Source organism: Pseudopodoces humilis, chromosome 5, assembly GCF_049639895.1.
Source record: "Pseudopodoces humilis isolate 2021_Gansu_Grassland_sample_001 chromosome 5, ASM4963989v1, whole genome shotgun sequence".
Lineage (NCBI taxonomy): Eukaryota > Metazoa > Chordata > Aves > Passeriformes > Paridae > Pseudopodoces > Pseudopodoces humilis.
Genome location: NC_142204.1, coordinates 50,839,855 through 50,860,660, shown reverse-complemented (window position 1 = coordinate 50,860,660; position 20,806 = coordinate 50,839,855). Strand labels below are relative to the sequence as shown.

The 20,806-nt window shown below is 38.6% G+C and overlaps 1 protein-coding gene across 2 annotated transcripts in view; it reads right to left on the bottom strand.

Annotated features, from left to right (window-relative positions):
• CPED1 (cadherin like and PC-esterase domain containing 1) overlaps nucleotides 1-20,806 on the bottom strand; it is a 148,333-nt gene that overhangs the window by 88,334 nt on the left and 39,193 nt on the right. For both annotated transcript variants that reach the window (XM_005519235.3, XM_014248889.2), the window contains exons 6-7: nucleotides 12,450-12,606; nucleotides 10,762-10,930 (exon numbers count right to left, since the gene is read on the bottom strand). In XM_005519235.3, coding sequence (XP_005519292.1) covers nucleotides 10,762-10,930; nucleotides 12,450-12,606 — 326 coding nt within the window. The remainder of the gene's footprint in view (nucleotides 1-10,761; nucleotides 10,931-12,449; nucleotides 12,607-20,806) is intronic.

The window sequence follows — 20,806 nt, the reverse complement described above, 5'->3', positions numbered from 1 at the left end:
TAATCACCTTATTGCCTGCCCCCCCACCCACCCCTGGACTTTCTCCATATGCCTCTTGTATTGGAGAATGTAGAACTGGACACAGTACTCCAGGTGTGCCACAAGGGCAGACTTCTGGCTGATGGTCAGCTAGATGTCCTAGACCCTTTTCTGCAAAGCTGTTTTCCAGCTGCTGGCCTCCAGCAGGTGCTGGTGCCTGAGGCTCTTCCTTCCCAGGTGTAGGACTTTGCAATTCCATGTTGAATTGCATGAGGTCCTTGTCAGCCCCTATCTCCAGTCTGCTGAGATCCTTTCAGGTGGCAGGATCATCATCTGCTGTATCAGCGACTCCTCCCAGTTTTCTGTCATCAGCAAACTTGCTGAGTATATACTCTGCTCAATCATCCAGACAAAGATGTTGAACAGGAAAAGACCCAGTATGGATCTCTGCATACACTGCTAGTTCCTGATGTGCTATGATGCATTCACTGCGCTGACACCAGAACTTATAGCATACTTCTCTCCACCCTAGTCCACAGAGTTTTCTAGACAGCTTTGGAGTCTCCCATTCTCCCCTTGTTAGCATGAATACTTTCAAGCACACTGGTCTGCACTGGCACAGATGAATGGCTTTCAGTTTCTTCAGGTACCATATTGTAGTTAAATGTAATAAGCACTTTTTATTTTCCCTTTTTAAAAAATACTGTAACATTGCTATCAGCCAGACATGGGAGATACTTAAATATGCAGCTAACATTGATACTCCTTAGCTTTTTGCTCTCTTCCGTTTCACTAACTCCATCCAGTTGTGCTGGTAAATAACTGAAGGGTAGGAATTTGGTCTGTTTTCCTTTCTGTTCTTGTCACCTCTGTTTTCATTTCAACAAGTGGTTGCCTTTCTAAGTTTTACTGACTAAAAGAATTGTGACCCATGCACAGATCTTTGCCGAAGGTTTATAGTGCCTGGGACTTTTTTTTCATCTTTTTAGCAAAGCGATTTGAAATGCCAGTAGGAAAAAAAATGGCAATGATATATATGGCTGAAGTTATAAAATTAAACTTCTGACTGCAGGAAATGGTGAAGCAAAGGTTGCACTCCTCAACTCTGTTCTTTGGATATTTGCATGATGCTGAAATCTTGAATTAAATCACACTGTATTTCTATACCATAGAATGTTTTCCATGTGTACTGCAGTTCCATGAGCCTATGGGGTAAAGGAGTCCCAGATGCATTATTTAGAGATTATGCAGCTCTTCACATCATGCTCTACTTCATCTCCAAAACAGGTGGAGAAGTTCTTGTTTCCCAAAGTCTAAGACCACCAAAGCTGTGTTTCTCCCACAGAGTGGTACAAAGATTAAGAACAAGAAGCTCCACATTTTTCAAATCAGTTCCGATTCAGATTCATCTTAAAGTGAAATTGTTCCACTTCAGCTCCTCGTTCAGGACAAAAGCAGTTAATTAAACTGTTCAGGTAAATAAAGAAAAAAGTTAAAATGAAGGCTCATCTCACCAAGGTGGTTTCTCTGAATTTTGGAATTATTAACAGCACCTCTGCCAGATTCTGCACACAACTTACATTCCCACTACTCTGACTTGCACCTTTTCTTTAACTTCCTAAATCTCCAGTGGGTATTGAAGGAATAAGTGAGAAGATGGTCTACTGTGCTGCACAGGGAATAGAAGGAGCTGGAGAGTTTTATAAGGAGGGATGGGGATTACTGGAAGGAAGAGTAAGAGCACCATTAGCTCATTTCCTCCCTCACCATTAATTCCCAAGCACTTTAACACAAAGGATACATAATCCATACATTTCTAGTAACAATTGATGAAGACAGGCTAGCTTGACCTACTGGTAATCAGAGCATGCTGTTAGCTATAATAGTCAACTGTTGCCACCAGAACAGGCATTAAAATAGAACTGGCATCCCCAAGAAATTGCATTTTAGTTACAGCCCTCCTTAGCCAGCCTAGAACAGAAACATTGCTCAACAGGTTCTCATTGGAGGATATCAGGTTTGAGACCAATGTTTATTCTAAGCCAATGGTGAAAATAAATATTTAGTCAGGCTGGTTCAGGGCCAATAGAGATGAGATGAGATGAGATGAATACTTAGGTTTTAATGAAACTCAGGTTAAATTCCAATTCATAAAAGAACCCTATTTAAATAAGTTCAGGTTAAGTTTGACTCCAACAGATTCCACAGGGTTTACAGCAACAGATAGGAAAAATTTAAAGTGTATGGATTAAGAGTGATAATATGTGAAAATCTGCAGCAACCTCAGGTTTTTCTGAGTGAATAAAGGTATATAAATATCTGTGTTCAACTGCAAAATATTAAAGAGCTGAAGGTTTCTTCAAGTGACCACCACTGATGCCGATCCTCTCACTTTCAAAGGAAACTGACTGCCTGTCCAGCAAAATTCACCCTCACCATTGATAGAGTGTGATTAATAGAAGCTTTGAACGATTTAAAGAGGACAGAGTAGGAAATACTGATAGCAATTGCAGGAACCTGTTCTGGGACAAAGCTGACCTCTGGCTGGCTAATTTTTAAGCAGAAGAATAGAGTTTAAATTTTAGTAGACTGTAAGACTAAATGCAGACATGCACATTTATTTTATTCAATGACTCCATTATATACAGAATTGCAAGACTTTTTAGAAGCTTGGAGGTGTTCATCCAGATACTGGACTCATACAGTTGGAGATATGTTCCAACTATTTATGTAATGCCTTACAGAAGTGTGGAAATGCAGTCAAGTTACATGGATCAAGTACATTTCTGTAAAGGCAGAATGAACTAGAAACACTCTTTAGATTAATTTAAACTCATTGACCTTTCATTGCACGATAACTTCTTGCTTTAGGAAAAGCCACTGGGAAAAAAAAAAGGCCAACTCAATATTAATTTTATGATGCTTTTTTTTTCACCCATTTTGACATCCAGTTTTTAAAATCTGTAGTCATTAAAATTAGCCTTATAATCTCAATGACATAAATCCATCTGGCTCCTCAAAAATACACTGAATCATCAGGTAAAGGTCTGACACATTAAAAAAATGCAATTTAATTGACAAAGGAATTCTCATTTGCAAATTTCATGCATGGAGTCATGGAGCCTGAAGAAGAGTGGAAGAGTGTGGCACTCACTGGGATGAATGTTATGATGACTGTAGTAATTCCCTCAAGAAAATTTTCCTTGGGCAATTTTTCTGCAAATTAACTTCTCAGGAGAGCTGCTGGAGCAGCCTGGGGCAGTTACCTGAATGGTCAGCTGAGGATAGCCCTGAGAAAGAGTATAAAATCAAACTGTAGTGATCCTTCTGAGGTTGCTTTCTAGCTCAATACTAAACAATCGTGCCTCCTTATGAAACAAAAAAAGATTTTTCTCAACTAACATTAACTAACATGTCCTTAACTAACATTAATGGCCATAAATGCAAAATTAGAACACCTTCCTTTACTGACTGCACTGATTAGATCTCTGTTGATTGCAACAGGTGTTCAGAGACACAGCTCACATGAAGACAAGTCACTCAGGGGCCAGTAATGTGGAGGAATCCCACACAAGACGACATGGCTTATGTCTATGTACAAGCTAAACATCTAGGTTCCTTTTACACCTCACTGCAGAACACAGATGCTTGAAGAGCATAATTTATGCCATCCTAAAGCAGATGTCTCAAAACAGTGACATTAATTGCAATCTAAAGTTGCTTGGTTCCCCTGGGGAATCTAAGTGAGACACTGAAGACAGGAGATCTATCACTGCAGTGCTCATACAGCCTGCCCACGGACAACACCACCTGTGTGTCTAGAATACACAGAACTGTCTGGGATGATGTTTGACCAAATTTACTATGATAAAGAAGAATGTGACCATCAGCAAGGTTAAATAATAATCAGGAAATGACAAAGTGACTTTTGAAACAAAGGAGTAGTCAGCTTGGGAAATAATAGAAAAGGAGCATGAAAATTTGCATCATGGGAGAGACTCAGGGTGGAGAGAGCAGGAGCCAAAACCTGGTCAGGCACTGCCACAAATCAGCCTGCTGGCACCACAGCTTCTGCCTAGATTTCAGGGAATACTGAGATGTAAGGATGGGCACAGGTCCTGCATAGGTATATGTGAAATGGGCACCACAGAGCAGGGCCTCCCTCTTCTCCAAGCAGAGACGCACAAAAGAAGGGAAACTGCATCCCAGGAGAGCAGGACTGTGTCATCTGTGTTGCCTGTGAAATGGAGGCTGGATAAACATGGGTGAATGAGCAGATGTCACTAGAGTTCCCAAGAGTATTTACAGACGGATGTTTAGGAATGTGCAATGTTAAATGAAGTGTTTAAGTGTCTGGTATAATGATTTATCTCTTCTGTTACTGAAATTGATAGAAGGTATATTATAATTACTGGCTGCCAGTTGATTGTATATCATCAGTTAGACACTTCTGGGTTTGGTTAAACAATGTGAACTCCTACGTTTTTTCCTGTAACAGTAACTCCCCTTTGGAGACATAGATGAGCTCTGAATCTACCTCAGAGGCAAGGAGGTAGAAGAAAAGAGACCACTACTGAGCAATTCAATGCAATTTTGAGGTTTACATTTTGGGATTTAGAACATCCTACTTCAGAGTATTTCTATTAATCGATTTTGAAAGATCTTGCTGGTTCCTAGTTGTAGCCCTCAAAATGACATGGCAGAAAAAGTTATCAGGATAAGAGCTGAAAGTAAGGTTTATGTCTGAGTGGTGAAAGCATGACTTTTGGTTTCAAGAAATTACCCTTTTTGAAGTAGCAAAGGGCATCCTCTCCAGATTGTTCTGCTGTGCACTGGAGCTGTTGCACTCTTTCTGATCAGCTGGATCTTCAGGCTCTCATGGTCTTACAGTAATTGCCTCTTCTTGAAAATAGCTTGAATAAATTCGGTAAATCACTAAAACCTTTCAACATAGGCTCTATTCTCTCAGTTCACTTTTGTACATTCATTCTTCTTACTGGATCTGTCTTTGGTGAAATTTCTTCACCAGGTCCAAATACTTTTGGGCATAAGTAGTTGTTCATAGGTATAAAAATATTCTTTTACACACAAACAAGAATCTCCTTGATTATATGTATGGAAGTATCTAAATATCTAACATGTCTGCAAGAATAAAAACTAATTCCACACAGAAGGCAAGGAAGAAGCATACTTAGCAATGAAACTATTTCCTATATTTTCTGGTAGCACAGGTAGACCTTTTCCACTGACCAGAGGGCATAAAGATAGTCAAAGGCCATGTAATGGAAGAAAAATGTACTCATGAGCCATGTACCAGTGGTTCCAGAATAAAAAACAGAGAAAACAGTTCAGTATTTTATCATAAGTTTATTTCATTAGCTTCAGGTAAATCTGTTTATTCCACTCCTGATTTATTGTTATGATGTGCCCTATCTCTGCAGCTCTAACATGGCACTTGATGAAAGGGGAAACCACATTAGTGTCCAGCTATTTTTAACAGTAGATTTCCCGCTTCTGTATATATTTTTCATTACGAAAGTTTTTTAAAAAGATATTAAGTTGTCCAGAAAAAAAAAATTGTTCATAAAAACCCTGACATCTTGCCCCTTAACACTTTTATAACTTAATTACATGGAGAAGAAAAGGCCATCTGAGAAAGGTTTCTTTTCTCCAAAGCTCCTTGCTCTTAAGACTAAGTCCAAAAGCAAAAAGCCACTCACCAGCTCCAGCTACCATGAAATTCAGCTTTTTGACTGAGACTGAACTAAGAATGGTTTCCCAACTCAGCTCTGACATTTTAGTGGAAAAGTAATGGTTGTTTACTAACAGTATTTCCCAGGTTGCTGTGAGAGCCAAAAGTGTATCAGCTTGACTAAGGGAAACTGGAATTAAAAAAAAAAGGGAAGATGAGAAGAATGAGGATAATAGGAGGCAGGTCTAGGAAAGCTGGAAGCCACAGAAGGGCATGCTTAGAGAGCTGACTGGATTGAACAGCCAAAGCAAGAGGATAGGTGAACTGGAAAAACACCAGAGAGCTAAGAGCCAGGATAATAGTCTAAAAACTTATGACATATCCACATGTCGTAGAGGACAATCACTCTCAAGCTCTTAACTTGGCTAAATAAGGAACATTCAGAATGAGAAAAGCAGAAAAGAACTCAAGAAAGAATTTTATTTGTGCACTGCATGACAGGTTGACACAGATGAAGAAGACAAAGAAGGAAGCATTTCTTATTCTTTCTTTTAAGATGAGAATTCAGGATATGAAATCAAGTCATATTTGACTTTGATGAAGTTTTAAAGCAAACAAATACTCTTTCTCAAGGAACATGTAAATAATCTGTACAGTATCATTGCTCGAAGGCATTGCTAAGACCAAAAACATTCATAAATTTAAAAATCTAGGAGAGAATTGTATGCAAAGAAGCCCACTGGATCTTATTAAACATCAAGACATATATTCATTACACTTCAGTTTTGTGTTTCTAACCCCACAGGTTACCAGAAATAGATAGAGTCTGTCTAGGGACCATTACCACTTTATGTTTGTCCTGTTACACAGTTTCATGATGCTCTCTTGACTGCCACAAATGGAGTATCAGACTAAGCATGTCCTTGATCTCCTCCAGTCCAGAAAGACTTCTGTTCTTATATCAATGAAAAGAGAAGTTACAGATACCATGAGGAAAGAAAACAGAGATAGCATTTGTATTATGTTCAGTCTCCCAGAAAGAAGAGCATTACAGCATTCTAACAGAACCTAAAGAGCAAATTTAATTTTAGTCCCAAATAACCCTGCAATCTAATTGATTAAGAATTTATGGTAATTTTTCTTGTGTGTTTGCTCCTGTAAGTGACAAGGAAATTATATGAAATTAAAAAACAAATAAACAAACATAAAGGGAAAAAAATCACAAGCCTTTCAGCTGTTTGCAAGAATTTTACTCGTTATCTATATGTATGTTTGCATTCTATCTCACTTTAAATACGTGCGGCTAATACTCAAGTAGTACCAAAGCTGGCCACTTGACGGCGATACTGCAACTCAATTTCCACCACGCTTGGCTCAAAACCAGACCAGCCTGTCATATTAAGATTGATTTCCTGTAAAGGTGAGGGTCCAGCTTTATTTGCATGTATGTTAAGACAAAAAAAAAATAAAAATTCTTTCCTCAAGTTTCCAAATGCATAATACACAAAGAGAGTTTCAGTGCCAGTTATATTGACTCACATCATAGCACTGCTTTAATAAATTATACTTACTGCACTTCATGACTGGAAAATTACTTAAGAACGGTTTCATCCGAGCGCATCAAGAGTTATGCAAGAACATCAGTCAACTAATTCAAGTCCAGGAGGCACCTGTCTATTTTGGATGAGCAAAAGGATGATGAGCCATAGCAGGGGCCAAGGGAAGTTGCTGACAGCACAGAAGAACCTCCCCTGATAATGCAGGATGTGGTACTTCTGTCTACAAAAGTGAATCCCTTCATAAAGCACTGGAATCAGGTTGAGAAAGGTTAATGGCAGGGCAAAGGAAGCAGTGTGTTAAGCCTTGAAATAATTAATCATAAACTACTGGTTTGCACACTGGTTTCTATAAAGGAGATAATTATTCAGGGGTCAGCATTCTTCTAAATACACATATATAATGTCGATTAACACAAAAGGAATTATTGCATACATTGACAGAGATGCTTCTCTTTATTGGTACAATATGAAAAATACAAAGCTTCTATTTTATCAATATTTTTTCAACACACAGATGGTCTAAATAAGCAGTTTCCAACTCTCCTCAAAGAAATAGGGCTATTACACAAGCCTCATATCTAAACATCTGTGTGGAAGAAAGCCTTTTTCTCCCCTGCATCTCTTGTATCTTCCCATGCTGGGCTCAAATCTAGAGCCGCACTTTTGTTACCCTTTGACTGCACACAAAATCCTCATGACAGCTCGGGATTTACCTTCTTTTGCTTTCTGAAATGAAATACTGAAATATGTATAATCCAGAGAAAGCCTGGCAGCTGGTGAGCAAAACACACTTGAACTCTTCCTGAACTGCCATTTGACCAATGGTTATTCAAGGAATCATTCAGAAGCCATGCCACTATGACAATAAAAAGCAAATATGCATTGCAAAAATCATTTGCAGTAGTTTAATAACAAAAAGGCAGTGGGGAATGCAGTATTATTTAATGAAACTCCTGTTTTTTCTTTACACAGTTTCTCTCAATCATTGATATCATATAGCTACCCCATCTCCAGTTGTTCTTTTAAATCTCCCTTTCATATTTCCCACATTCTAGTAACTCCTAGCAACCATAAGGCATTGTTGTACATGGGAGATAGAATTTTGAACATACTTAACATACTGAGTTTGTGATAGCAAAACAAAGTTAACCATAAATGTGGATGAATTTCTCATTAAAAATGTTGTAATTATATTGGTATGAGAAAAAATTTCCTGACCAGAGGTCTATACACACTGAGGAGGTCTCTTAATTATGGTATAACATTACTGAAAGCAGATAATTGAAATTTGCATTAAAAAAAAATATTAAAAAAACCAACTCAGTCAGTTATGGAAAAACACTGGCAAATTTTTCCAGACCAAAGTCTTCCCTCTAGGCTTATTTAGTCCCTGTTGGGTATTCTGTCAATCAGTGGAAAAAACAGGTCTTGGAGATTCTGTCTGTATGTTGACAGGTTGAAGCTTCAAAGTGTGGCAATTTCCATCCTAAACAGAGCTGGCAGAAGCTTGAAGCTTAGGAGATTTCTGAAACAGGCTCCTTGGCTGCTACAAGTATGCATTGCTCCACTGGCTACTTTGGGAGGGATGACTCTACTGGAATTGTATGCCACACTGGCAACTGATGGAGGGCTACATGAAGTTTTTGAGGAATTTGACAAAATCTCTTAACAAAAGATATCAATGGCTGAATTCATATCTTCTCCCAAGAATTTTCTGATGGGTGACCCACCTGCTGCCTCTGAATCAAATACAGACCCTCTATATGATTTTCCCAGTAGTGCTTTCTAGCCACTTTATGAATTCTCAGTGTCTCCCTTCTCCTGGAAGTTCTCTGCCCCCTTCCATGTTCTTTACAGGGCACACTGTGCTGAAAAGCAGCCTCACACACCCCATTTTCCATCATTTTGTTAATTTGCATGTCAATATCTACATCACTACAGATGTGTTTTCTTTCACAAAAGGTGCCTATCTTTCGGGGTTTTTTTCACAATTTTGATGAGTTTGTCTGAAGCTATGGAAGGCATAACACCCCAACAGCAGTAAATAGATTGGAACCCCTATAGATGCACTGCTAGTTCCATCTATCATTTTTATTGCTTCTTCAGCTGCCAAAGTGCTCTGTAAATGGAGGCTGGCACCCTGTTCAGCAGACTTCCCCCGCTGGGAATTGTTTTTCAGAGCCAAATCAAAATTAGTAATGACTACTAGCCCTTAACGTAGTCCTACTTGAGCTGCAACAGTGATGCTGCTGGATATTGTGCTATTTTAATAAACATAGACCAAAACTGAATCCCAGGATTTGAAAGCAAGTGACCATTACTCTTCACAAATCTAAACAGAGGAAAATACATGACAAAGTAATATATCTCTATGGATTTCCATAGTTTAAGTTGGGGGCAAGAGAGAAGTAGATTCAACTCACCTAATTTTGGCAATCGAGAATTTGCCATGTTCTCTAAGAATGTCATAGCCCATAGAAGGAAGCAAACGCTTTCACCAGGAAACTCATTCCAAAACTGGTATCTAAATTGAGTAGGATGATTTGTTCTCTAGAGGTGTCTGTTTCTTCAATGACTAGAATTAGATAATGAGCTTAAGCTAGGCACTCCACTTGGTGAGAGCTAAAATTGTAGAACATACCAAACGGCTGACACCATCAATAGACCTGACAGTGATACCACAACTCAGACTCATCCAAAGCCATGACCTGCTCTTACCCCAAGAAGTCTACATGGGCAAAGCACACCCATCCTTTAACAGCTGCTGCAGGAGCTGATCTATGTAACCTCAATAAATCATTGTCATGTTGTGACCTTAATTCTTCAAAAGAGAAGCAGTGGCACAACTGTAGTTTCTTCACAAGGAGCTGATGTGTTACAAGCACAGTCCCCTGCTAGAAGAAGAAAGGAATAGGAAGGCATATTTGCAAGTCCATGGGGCTGCTGAGCAAGAAAGCTGTGGAGAGAGAGGGGTATCTCCATGCACTTGGACATGTTCAGAATTAATCTAAGACACATATGAAACATCCTTCTCCATAAAACTGAGACCACGGGGGAACCATCCTATCCATGGTACACTTCATTCCCTTTATTTAGAAGTGCCCTGACCCTCCTCTAGTCTGTTTTACCGCATCTAAAAAAAAAAATCTAAACAAACTGTTTTAAATATTTACTTCCCCTTTTCACAACACTGTCAATATCCCAGCAAAAGTTGCTACTGCACAGCAGCACCCAAACTGCTGTGCTTTAGAGAAAAACTCTGACTTTGCAACTAACTGTCGAATGTCACCAATAAAAATGGGCTTGGACACATGCAAATCCCAGGCCCCCAGTGCATAGGGCAATGCCTTCCTGCTTCATGAAGCAAACTCCACTTGTTCTGAGAAATGAAAACTGGATATTAGGAGAATATTCACTGTAGGCTGTGGGCTGCTAATAAAGAAGGGGTAAAAGAGAAAAAATATATTCTCTAGTTTTCTGCCTATGTACTTTGCCTAAAAGATGTAAAGCTGAGGAAATTAAATGTTTTACCTTTATGGTAAAATGCTTCTTCTTGGGCGGATGCCAGACCATGGTGGTTGAATGAATGAATGCCCGCAGAGGTGTTAAGGATGTCACAAGCACATATGCTTTGATGATTACAGAAAGGTCTTGAGCTTTAAGGATGTCCTTGTGGTCTGATGTAGTTGATACTTGATTCCTGGAAAGAAATAAAAATATGCTGCATTTATTACTGTTGTAGCATTAAATATATGTAGCATATATTACAGTTCTTTTGAAAATGAGCTATAAGAAAATAGTGAAATAGTGGAATTCGTGGAAATAGGAAATTAGCCCTTTTTCCCCTAAATTAAGCAACACAGTAGATTAAATCAAGTAGGCTGGAACAAAGCTTTACATCAAGTCATTTTACTGATTTCAGCATTTTTAACCCTTAATTTCTAAACAAATGAAGGAACTATATTTCCAGGGAGTGATGTTTGAGGGTACATATGGGTAACTGCATTGTGGGAATAATTAAGTGTTACAAATCCAGAATATTCAGAGTGAAAGATTAAATCAAGATTAAATTAAAGAAATCCAAGCATCTTAAATATCAGAAATACATAGTCAAGGTATCCTATATGATGCTGATCTGTAGTGAATTCAGAAGAACATCCCCACCCAAACCTATGGAAAGACTGCACTATTGTTAGCACTTTCTCTGTAATAAAGGGACAGAAACATGTGATGCCGTGTATTTCCCCTAATGAAAGCCAGTAATTTCAAATATTATGAAAGACTAGGATCCTAGAAATAACCCATAATAAATCAGTTAAACCTAAGAATTCTGCAAGTAACTTTGTTTAAGAAGTGATACAGCTCTCTATAAACTGGCCTACCGCTACCACAGTACACACAAAGAAAGCCAGACACATAGAAACAGAACAGAAAAAAAGCAAACCCAAGAAAAAAACCTGTTATTTAAAAGCTCATTACTTGGGAAAATCTGAGCTATACTTGTGCATATTCACAATGGCGCTATTAATCTGTCTTTTTAAAATCTCTGAGTATCAATTTACCTCACAGAAAATTCAATGGGAAGATGACTACAGAAATTATTGGTCTCTAAGACTGATCACTGGTAAAAGACAAAGGGCTCTTCTTCCATTTCTGTGTAATTTTTGGCAATATGTGGCCTTTTCAGACCTCAATTCTGCTATCTGTTAAGTAAGTCTAATAAGATCTGTCTTAAGGATAACCTTTTCTGCCCTTTGCATAACAGCAGGTCCCCAGAACATAAAATTTGTGAAATAGTGTGGTGTAGGAAACAGCACTTGATACCAGACGAATTATCAAGTACTTCTTGGTTCTTCACCTTAAGGGAGAATCTCTGTGCAAAGAACTACACATGAGGGTCCGTGGTAGCGGCAAAGCAAGGATAGGAGCAGGAAACAGCTCAGTCACCTTGAGACCTAAAGGTTCTGGGGTGTTTCTGGGTCTATATTTATCTGTTGAGGTGCTTCAATGCCTCAACATAAAGACTTGGACGTTTATACCAAGACATGTGCAAACTTGGCTAATAACAGAAAAAAACATTCTGCAAGTATGAGATGCAATACATCCAGGTTCTCCATCTGCTGTAGTCTCCTCTTTTGCTCCATTCTGCATCCTTGACTCCCAAACAACTGTGTGCTGAAGCACTGGCAGTTTCTGAGGGTGGGTTATCATTAACTTACAGCTTAGTGCTCATGCTCTGCTTCCACCAGTGCTGCGGATGGGAGGCACGTGCCTGCTCAGTGATTGTGCTGCCCTGGGACACATTTCTTGTGGTGCTGGCCCTTGACAGTCCAGGCTGGCCAGAACAGTCTGGGGTGACAAGTGGGAGCTGCAGGTCTGGAAAAGTACCAAGGAGATGAGAAAGGAAGTCAGCAGAGCACTGAAAGCAGGAGTGGACTCCTGCTGCTAAGGATTAAATGTATAAAATACAATAGACAGAGAAGAGCTATCAACATCAGATGAAAATGTAAAATAACAAATGCTGAGACAATAAACCTTTTTGGATCTCCTAGCAGAGAGTTTCACCCCCACCAAACATTCCTTTCCAGCTGCAAGCTGAAAGGCTTAGCTGCAACTTCCACTTCAGAGGTGAGTGCAGCAATAATGCATACAAAAAAGCATTCCCTTTTTTCTTCTAAAAAATTTTGAAATCCTTGATTTCCAAATATAGAATACCAAAACTTAGTTTCTTATGAAGCACTAATTACAATTAATGGGGAATAAAAATTTCTTTGACAAAGGACGAAGGGACTTTGCCATTGTAATAACATATCTCAATAAATAAAAACATATCCTTGCTTCTGTGTTCACCATTAAGGCTACAATTTGCAGGTACTAAAACCTATAGGAGTCAGTTCTGCCACCAAACACAGTGGTACCACAGTTCATGTACCACAGTTCTCAAGGTTATTGAGGCATGTGACTATTAATAGTAATCAAAATATTGTGATGTGAGATCAGTCAAGGAGTGGTATGTATTTTCTGCTTTTACTGTGCTTGATAAAAAAGGCACAAAGTCCTTATGTCGTGTCAATATTTCATGTAGGGTAGTTTTCATTAACTTAACACACCTCACGTTTCAAGTTCTTAAGTAATGGCCAGGAAAAATCAAGCTGTTCAAATTATTCCCAAACAGCATTATTTTTCTTTTTAATGACATACTGCATTGTGCTATGTTATGAATTTATGTGTAGAGCCTATTTTCTAAAGCATGCACTCTCAACTTTGGTACATGAAATGAAAAATAAAACTGATGTTATGTTCCTGGTGATGAGCTGTAAACAGACATTTAAAGAAAAATACTACTCATTTTCCTAGAGAGGCTATTAAAATGACATTGTGATTGTCTGTATTTATTGGCCATTCATCAGATCAGCACAGCTCAACCTTCCAGTCTCAACTGGGATCTAGAATTAATCTGGTCCTCTGCCTTACATACACCATCTAACAGGATTAAAGGCTCTAATAATCAAAAACAGGCAGTTATTTATTAGAGCACATCATGCTCAAATTATATTCACACTACACTGTGTGAATCTTTCTGTTGTGTTATGCATTATAACTGATATGAACTTTGCAAGTGACTACCTGGATTTTGATGGTACAGTGACAAAAGCAGACTGCTCTGCCTACTTGACTGTGTAGTGACAGGAGGAAGACAGTAAACTCCCATTAAGTAATTTATATAGCAGACTTGCTTCTGAATATGCCTAGGAATCAGATCTGCAAAATCAAGTTGTATTTTTTCCATATCTGATTTGATGTAAAGACACAAGGGCATTTTACTATGGCAATTTCTACCCTGTAGATAGACAATGGTAGTTCACCATAGCAATTAGCAATGGTCCCATGTAACTATTCCTGTGCATCACTTTAGCTATTTAAAATAAAGTAAACATTTTACTGAAAATAAGAACATGGCAGAGAAGGGCTGTACATATCATTACTCAAGAGAAAGCAATGTGTCCTTTTAAAAACATGTTTCTAATTGTGCTGCTAAAGCAACAAGTAACAACTCACAAGACAGAGTTTGATAATAATGAGGTGTGGCTTCTCTACCTGTATTTATCCCTCTTAAATGAGAGTTTTAGTTGTTTCAGGGAAAGAAAAAAGATTATTTTCACATTAATTAATTTCTTACTACCCAGTGGACCATTTTCTGGAGCTGGATTTAACAAAGTAAAACAAATGGGTAGGGACAGATGAAAAACACAACTCTCCTCGAATTCTCAAACTACCAGGTAGAAGATAATTGGTATTGCTCTAAGTCACTGAAAAATGCCTTAACTTAGAAAAAAACAACAACCCCCAAACACCCCAGCCACCCCTCTTCCAAAAAAAAACCCCAAAAAACACACACACAAAACCCCAAACAAACAGACAAAACAAAAACCAAAACAAAACAAAACAAAAAACCAAAATAAAGCCCCAAAAACCAAAAAATCACCTCCCATGTCTTAAGGAAGAGAAAGTTAAACAAATTTCAGGGTGCTGACAATTAACACTGAAAACTAAAAAAGGGCAATGCTCATAAATTATGCATCTTCTACAGAGCATCTTTTTGGTGCCTTACACCCCTTTGTTGGTTTTGTGTCAGCAACCCCCTGTGAGACAGCCCATCACAAGGGGGCTCTAAGAAGTGATACTCTCACTTCCTTTGAGACGACACAAAGCATGTATACCATCAGGCAGAGTTAAAAGGGAGTGACTCTCCCTCACTTTGGTAAATCTACTCCTAGTAATCAATGAACACAATTATAATAATAAAGAGACATCAGTAGTGTTGAACTGAGCACACTCAGCTGCATCCGTTCTCATGGCAACTCTTCACCTGCTCCTGCACTCAAAAGCAGTAACAGTGTTTATTAGAGCTGTGTATTTGTTAATCAACTTTATCATCAATGAAAATTAGCCTGCAGTGCCTTTACTGTTTGCAGTAATTGCCATGTTTTTCCATCTTGAAATCACTCCACAAGCTGTTGTTAATTAAGCAGTCCTCTTGAAGTACATAAACAACGTCAACATTTTATAGTGGAAGAGGTGAAGCAGCCTCAGCAGTTGATATGTCAGGCAGCTTGGGAAACCAAGTTAGAAAGAGTCACAGCATCCTAATACCATGTCCAGACTACATCCACTCTTTCAAAAATTCAAATCTTATTATTTGAAATTTATAAATCGTATTTTTTACAGCAGACTCTGAAGATCAGAGAAAAAAAAAATTAAAAAGAAGATTATTTTTCTTTTTACAGTGGCTATGCAGTAATGGAAACGTGCTGTTTTTCCTGAGGAGCAGCTGCAGGCTTTGCCACAAGTACTTTTTGCTACTGCCATTTTTAATGCTCCAGTGTAAAGCAAAGGACTTATGGCTGGATACTTGCTTTCAATTTGAAAAAAAAACCCAAAGCTTCACTGAAGTTCTGGCTTGAAAAAGGTTTCTGATGCTGACATCTCTGGAATGGTACCGTTGCAAACACCGACAAAAACACCACTTTACCTTTTCCTAGGGTGTTCACTGTGAGGCCATGCTGATGAGTAAGGAGGCCACTACATGTTCTCACCTGAATTCACACATTAACCACAGCAGGAGTTAAAATACAGACCTGAGACATAAGAACAGCTGCATGGCATATGCAGAGGAGGTAGAAAATCCACCAAAGCAAGTCAACACCTCTAGATCAAAAAAATTAAGCTCCTCTTTGTCACATGAACTGGCGACAGATACTGTTCTGTCAACCGCAATCTATCAAAGTACAACAGTCAAAGAGATCAGTTGACAGTGACAACTGATACCTAATGAAGCAGCCTCACTGACATCTAATGGGGCCTCTTACAAGTGTTTTTACACAGCTATGACTTCTTGCTCCTTCTCCCCCCATCTCCAGCTCACAAGTGATTTACTTGTCTTTGCCTCAGAGTTCTGATGTGTAACATGAGATTCAACGCATACATAATAAAGAACAGTTAATTAAAGAGTTACAACATGTGTCTGAGCAAAAGGTTTACCAATAGCTAGAAGTACATTTGGACAAACTAAGAATTCCTGGAGCAAAGCCAGGCTGTAGCCACCTGGACTGGTGGTAAATGGAACACTTAGGTTAACACCTGATGACCTGAAAAGGCAAGGAATTCAGCAGGAGAATACCCTTCTGGTTGAACTGAGTTAAATTTGGTTGAAAGAAAAAGAAACAGAAGATGAATGAGAATGTGTCCTTTATCTTTCCTTCTATAGTATCCCTTAATGTTACAAGGAAGGTTATGATTTGGGTTTTTAGTTAATTTCTTTACTTTGTACAAGATCAAATAGACTATATTTTACACACCTCAGACATGGAGCAAGGAACAATTAAGACTGTCTGTGAGAAAAAGGTAATTTTGTTTCTCAAGTGCCCATCAACTGTCAGTTCTGTTACAAACATTTTAAGAGGGATTGAGTCACCCTGGGAGCTCCTGGTTGTTTAATGAAGCACAAAGCTAGAGATGGAATGAAATGTAACTGAAGTGCTGTGCTTTGTTCTTAGCCCAGCACATTGTTCATTTCTTTCATAAAATGACATTGTAAACCCAGCACATTTGTACTTGCAAGGTATTCATCCAATTGCTTTTCTTTTTAGCAGGAAAAACACTGCTTTAGAACCTTAAAGTACATTGATGCTGAAACTGTAGAGCAGCCTTTCCATCTGCATAGAAACCTTTTGAATGTCTTCCTAGAGTTTCATAGTGGTAGTCTGTTTCTAACAGGAGCCTCAATTCTCTGACATTAAAAAAAACAAGAGAATGGCACCTCATGTCATTTGTCAGCTGTTTCTACAGTACCATACTCAGGAACTACTGATAATAGGTCCTCTCTGTCAGCTTTGCAGGTTTGCATTCAAACAGGGCACCTCGGCGAGTTAGGAGAACTCCCTCCATATTGTTGTGTTGGCTGCTGGAGCACAAAGAGCTTATCTGTGATACAGACCAGGCAAGCTATATTTCTACAACATAGTCCTCTTCTAGAATTTACAGCTGGGCAATTTTCCAGTCTCTGTAGGTTGGAAAGGTGTGTTTAACAGCTGCAAAGATTGTTCCACATCAGGAGATGCCTAAAAAAATTTCATAGATTCTTCGGCAGACTTCCGAGTCCTCCAGGACAAGGAATTTTGATCAAAATAAAGCCTGGTAACCTTTGTCTCAATCAGGTACAGCAACCCGCTCTAAGCTGCTTAACTGTGAAAGCAATGAATATGCAAAATGCAATTTTTTTTCTGTTTTTCAGTGTTGATTTTGGAGAATGGATGATTTCACTTGAACCACTTCAACTACATGCCTTGAGACCTGTCACAGAAAGCAGATCTATCCCATTGAATTGCCTCCTGCTACCCATTTGATTTTTGGATGAAAAGACTGAAACAAAGACTAGTAATGTACAATGTCTTACACATTATGCTCTGAGGTTGCTAAAAAAAGAGAGAGAACCTTTAGCACTCAGTTTTATGCCCTATGCATTTAGAAAAGTGTAGCTGTGAAACTCAAAGCAGATGATGAGTATTTCAAGGAAACTAGAAATACTAGGGGCAATCCTGGCCCCCAGTGAAGTCCTGGAAAAACTTGCATTGAGTTCACTGGAATATGTTTTTTTTGCTAGAAACTCAGTATGTGATGGTCTTGATATGCATTATGAGCTTTATTTGCGATGTCAACATTGATGCAAGTTCAATATCCTGCCCACTGCTGACTACTGATTCAGCTGCCCTTAAAAGCTTTTTACATTAAAAAAATGCAGTGATCCTACTCTCTGTAATACACTTCATCTGAAAGTAACACACTCTGGATATTTAGAATGGAGAAATGTCAAACTGCTTGTCATTTCTGGAAGTTTAAACTATCCTAACCAAGTTTAGTATTAAAAACCAAACAATTTTATACTAAAACAGATCTAGAGGCAAATTAATTTAAACTGTGGGTTGAAATGCACTGAAATTCACTGTGAAGTTTCAGAGTTAAAAAGATAAAATTATGACAATGCTACATTTGTACGATGCTGTTTATTTTTCCCTTTAGAAACATCAGCAAATACAGCTTCAGTTTAGATTAATCACTTAACATGCTTTTTACGTCTCTGTTTTGGCAGGTACATGAAAAATATTATTTACAGTATTAAGTATAGTGTTTGTGTCTTCATTCCTAAAGTATCTTAAGAATTAATGTTAGAGGTGTGGGGTTTTTTCCAGTATTTTTTAGAAGGGTTGCCTCTTCTGTGTGCACCATTCAAACTAGAACTTAATTACACAGATAAGCTACAAACTTTGGAAAAAGCAGCTCAGTGACAATGCTGGCTGACTGTTGCATGATTAGAGCCACAATTCTGTACTAGAGGCAAGGCAGAATACAGAAGGCCAAGTAATTAACTTAATTTAGCTGCTTTATTTCTTTTCAAACTACTAATGTTTGCTGTTAAGTTGTTCTTATCTAGCTGAGATTTGACACTGCTGTAAAACCAATGAAATTCTTGCCTCACATAGTTTGTAATCAAATTAATTGGAAAAATCAGATGCTGGTTTTATTGGCCACTCCTCAGGCTCCTATTAACTTCAATAGCAGAAAGGTAATAGGCACAAACCTGATCAAAACTGGTATGCAAATATTTATAAGGGCCAGCTGCCAAAAGAAATGCATCCTTCTATAAAAAAAATCAAATTCATGTCTCAGAGACATAGAATTGTTACAATAGAAAATAAATTTGATCTGTAACTCTTCTCTTCCACAGGTGGCTCCACTAAGTCTTGCTTCCTACCCCTCAGGTCATAACCTTTCATGTCAACTCCAGAGTAACCCAAGGACACTGGGTATAGGCAGCAGAAGAAGAAAGTTAGCACAGGGTTAGCACTAGACCATAAACATATCACAGAGAGGGAACACAGTCATACAGCTGGACTATTTTGGCTCTCCCTCCCATACAATTTCATTAGGCTCATGCCTATCCCAAGACCTGTGTGATTAATGCTGCTGGCCAGCCCAGCAGGAGATCATGGGAGCACATGAGGCTGGCAGACACTCATAAAGTGTCTGCACTAGTGACAATAAACAGAAACACAGAAGGAAGGCACACAGCAAAAGTATTACTTTAAAAAAGTATCAATTATTTGCACGGGTAGAGAAAATAGCTATGCATGGCACAGGCTGGGCCTGTGATGTGGAAGTGATGAAATTAGACAAATGCTTACATGGAAAGACACACTAGTTTGGATTCCTTATGGAACAGGAAAATTAGGAAGGCAATGCTATAAACAGTTCCACTACTTTCCCAGGCAAAACCCATCAAATATAGTATTTGTTGCACATGCATCAGTATACTTTTCCTGTGCCCTATACTGAATCTGGGAAATTCTGCTTACATTGTGGATTTTAGTCCTCTCCATCTCTTGGCTGGGAGTAGTTCCAGGAGGCATCCAAGCCCAGTTCTAAACCCACACATGGTGGGTTACCAGGTATGAACGCCTGAAATCTCTTTTACAGTTATTTTCCAATCTCAGAGAGCTTCTAGGTCTGGGTCATTTGCAGGAAGATTTAATTTCCAGATCACTACAACTACTGAAGCTTTTGCTGACCTGAGCAATAAATGCCAGGAGACTTCCTTGGTTATCTATTAGCTATATCAGAACCTTCTCAAGGCCCAAGTCCCATACAGTGAGCAGACATCAGGCACTTGAGTAAAAACTGGGCCAGTTGCCCTGCAAAAGCACTTGTTCAAACAATCCTCTCAGACTGTGCAGCAAGTAGTCTTCCATGTCAAATTCTAAGATCTTTTACTATTCTCATGTCTCATCACAAATCCTTTGCCACAAATCCACACAACCATCTTCCAGCAACCCTTCTTCAAAGGTAATCCAGTTTATCCACACACAGCATGTATTTCTAATCTTTTTGCTCCTCTAGTCCAGATGGATTTTCCTAACTTTTTTCTCTTCCCAGCTTCCTTCTTAAAAAGAATATCGTAAGTGCATTATTTCCCCCAACACCATAGAGATAGAAGCAATACGAAATGCCAGACTGACAAAAACATTTTCCATTAAAGAGAAAGAACAAAGAAACAAGCACTGTCCTGATATTTTGTATAAATAATTTCTTTTCCTATACAACAGGGGTATGAGAATGGGCATGCTGTTTTAAATACAAAGCCTAGAATCTTAAGAGTTGCACAGCAACAAATAAAGTAACATGAAGAAAACCCAAACCACTTTACCATTGCTTATCCACATCACCACTGTCATAGCCACAGTATATCCAGTAATACCATTTTCTCAGCCTTGCTGCCTGGTGTTTCTTTCTACAGCTTGCTACGTCTTTAATTAGAGACACAATTCTTTGTATTTTCAGTTTTACAGGAAATTGCTTGGCTCCTTGAAGGCTGACTAAATGACAGTAATAACAAACCAACTGATCCTCTTTAACAGGAATTGCAGAGAAACCCTGTTGACTCAAACACACAAGAGGGAAAGTACATAGCTGGTTTGAAAGGAAACAAACTGTTTTGTGGAGGAAATATTAATGAGAACTG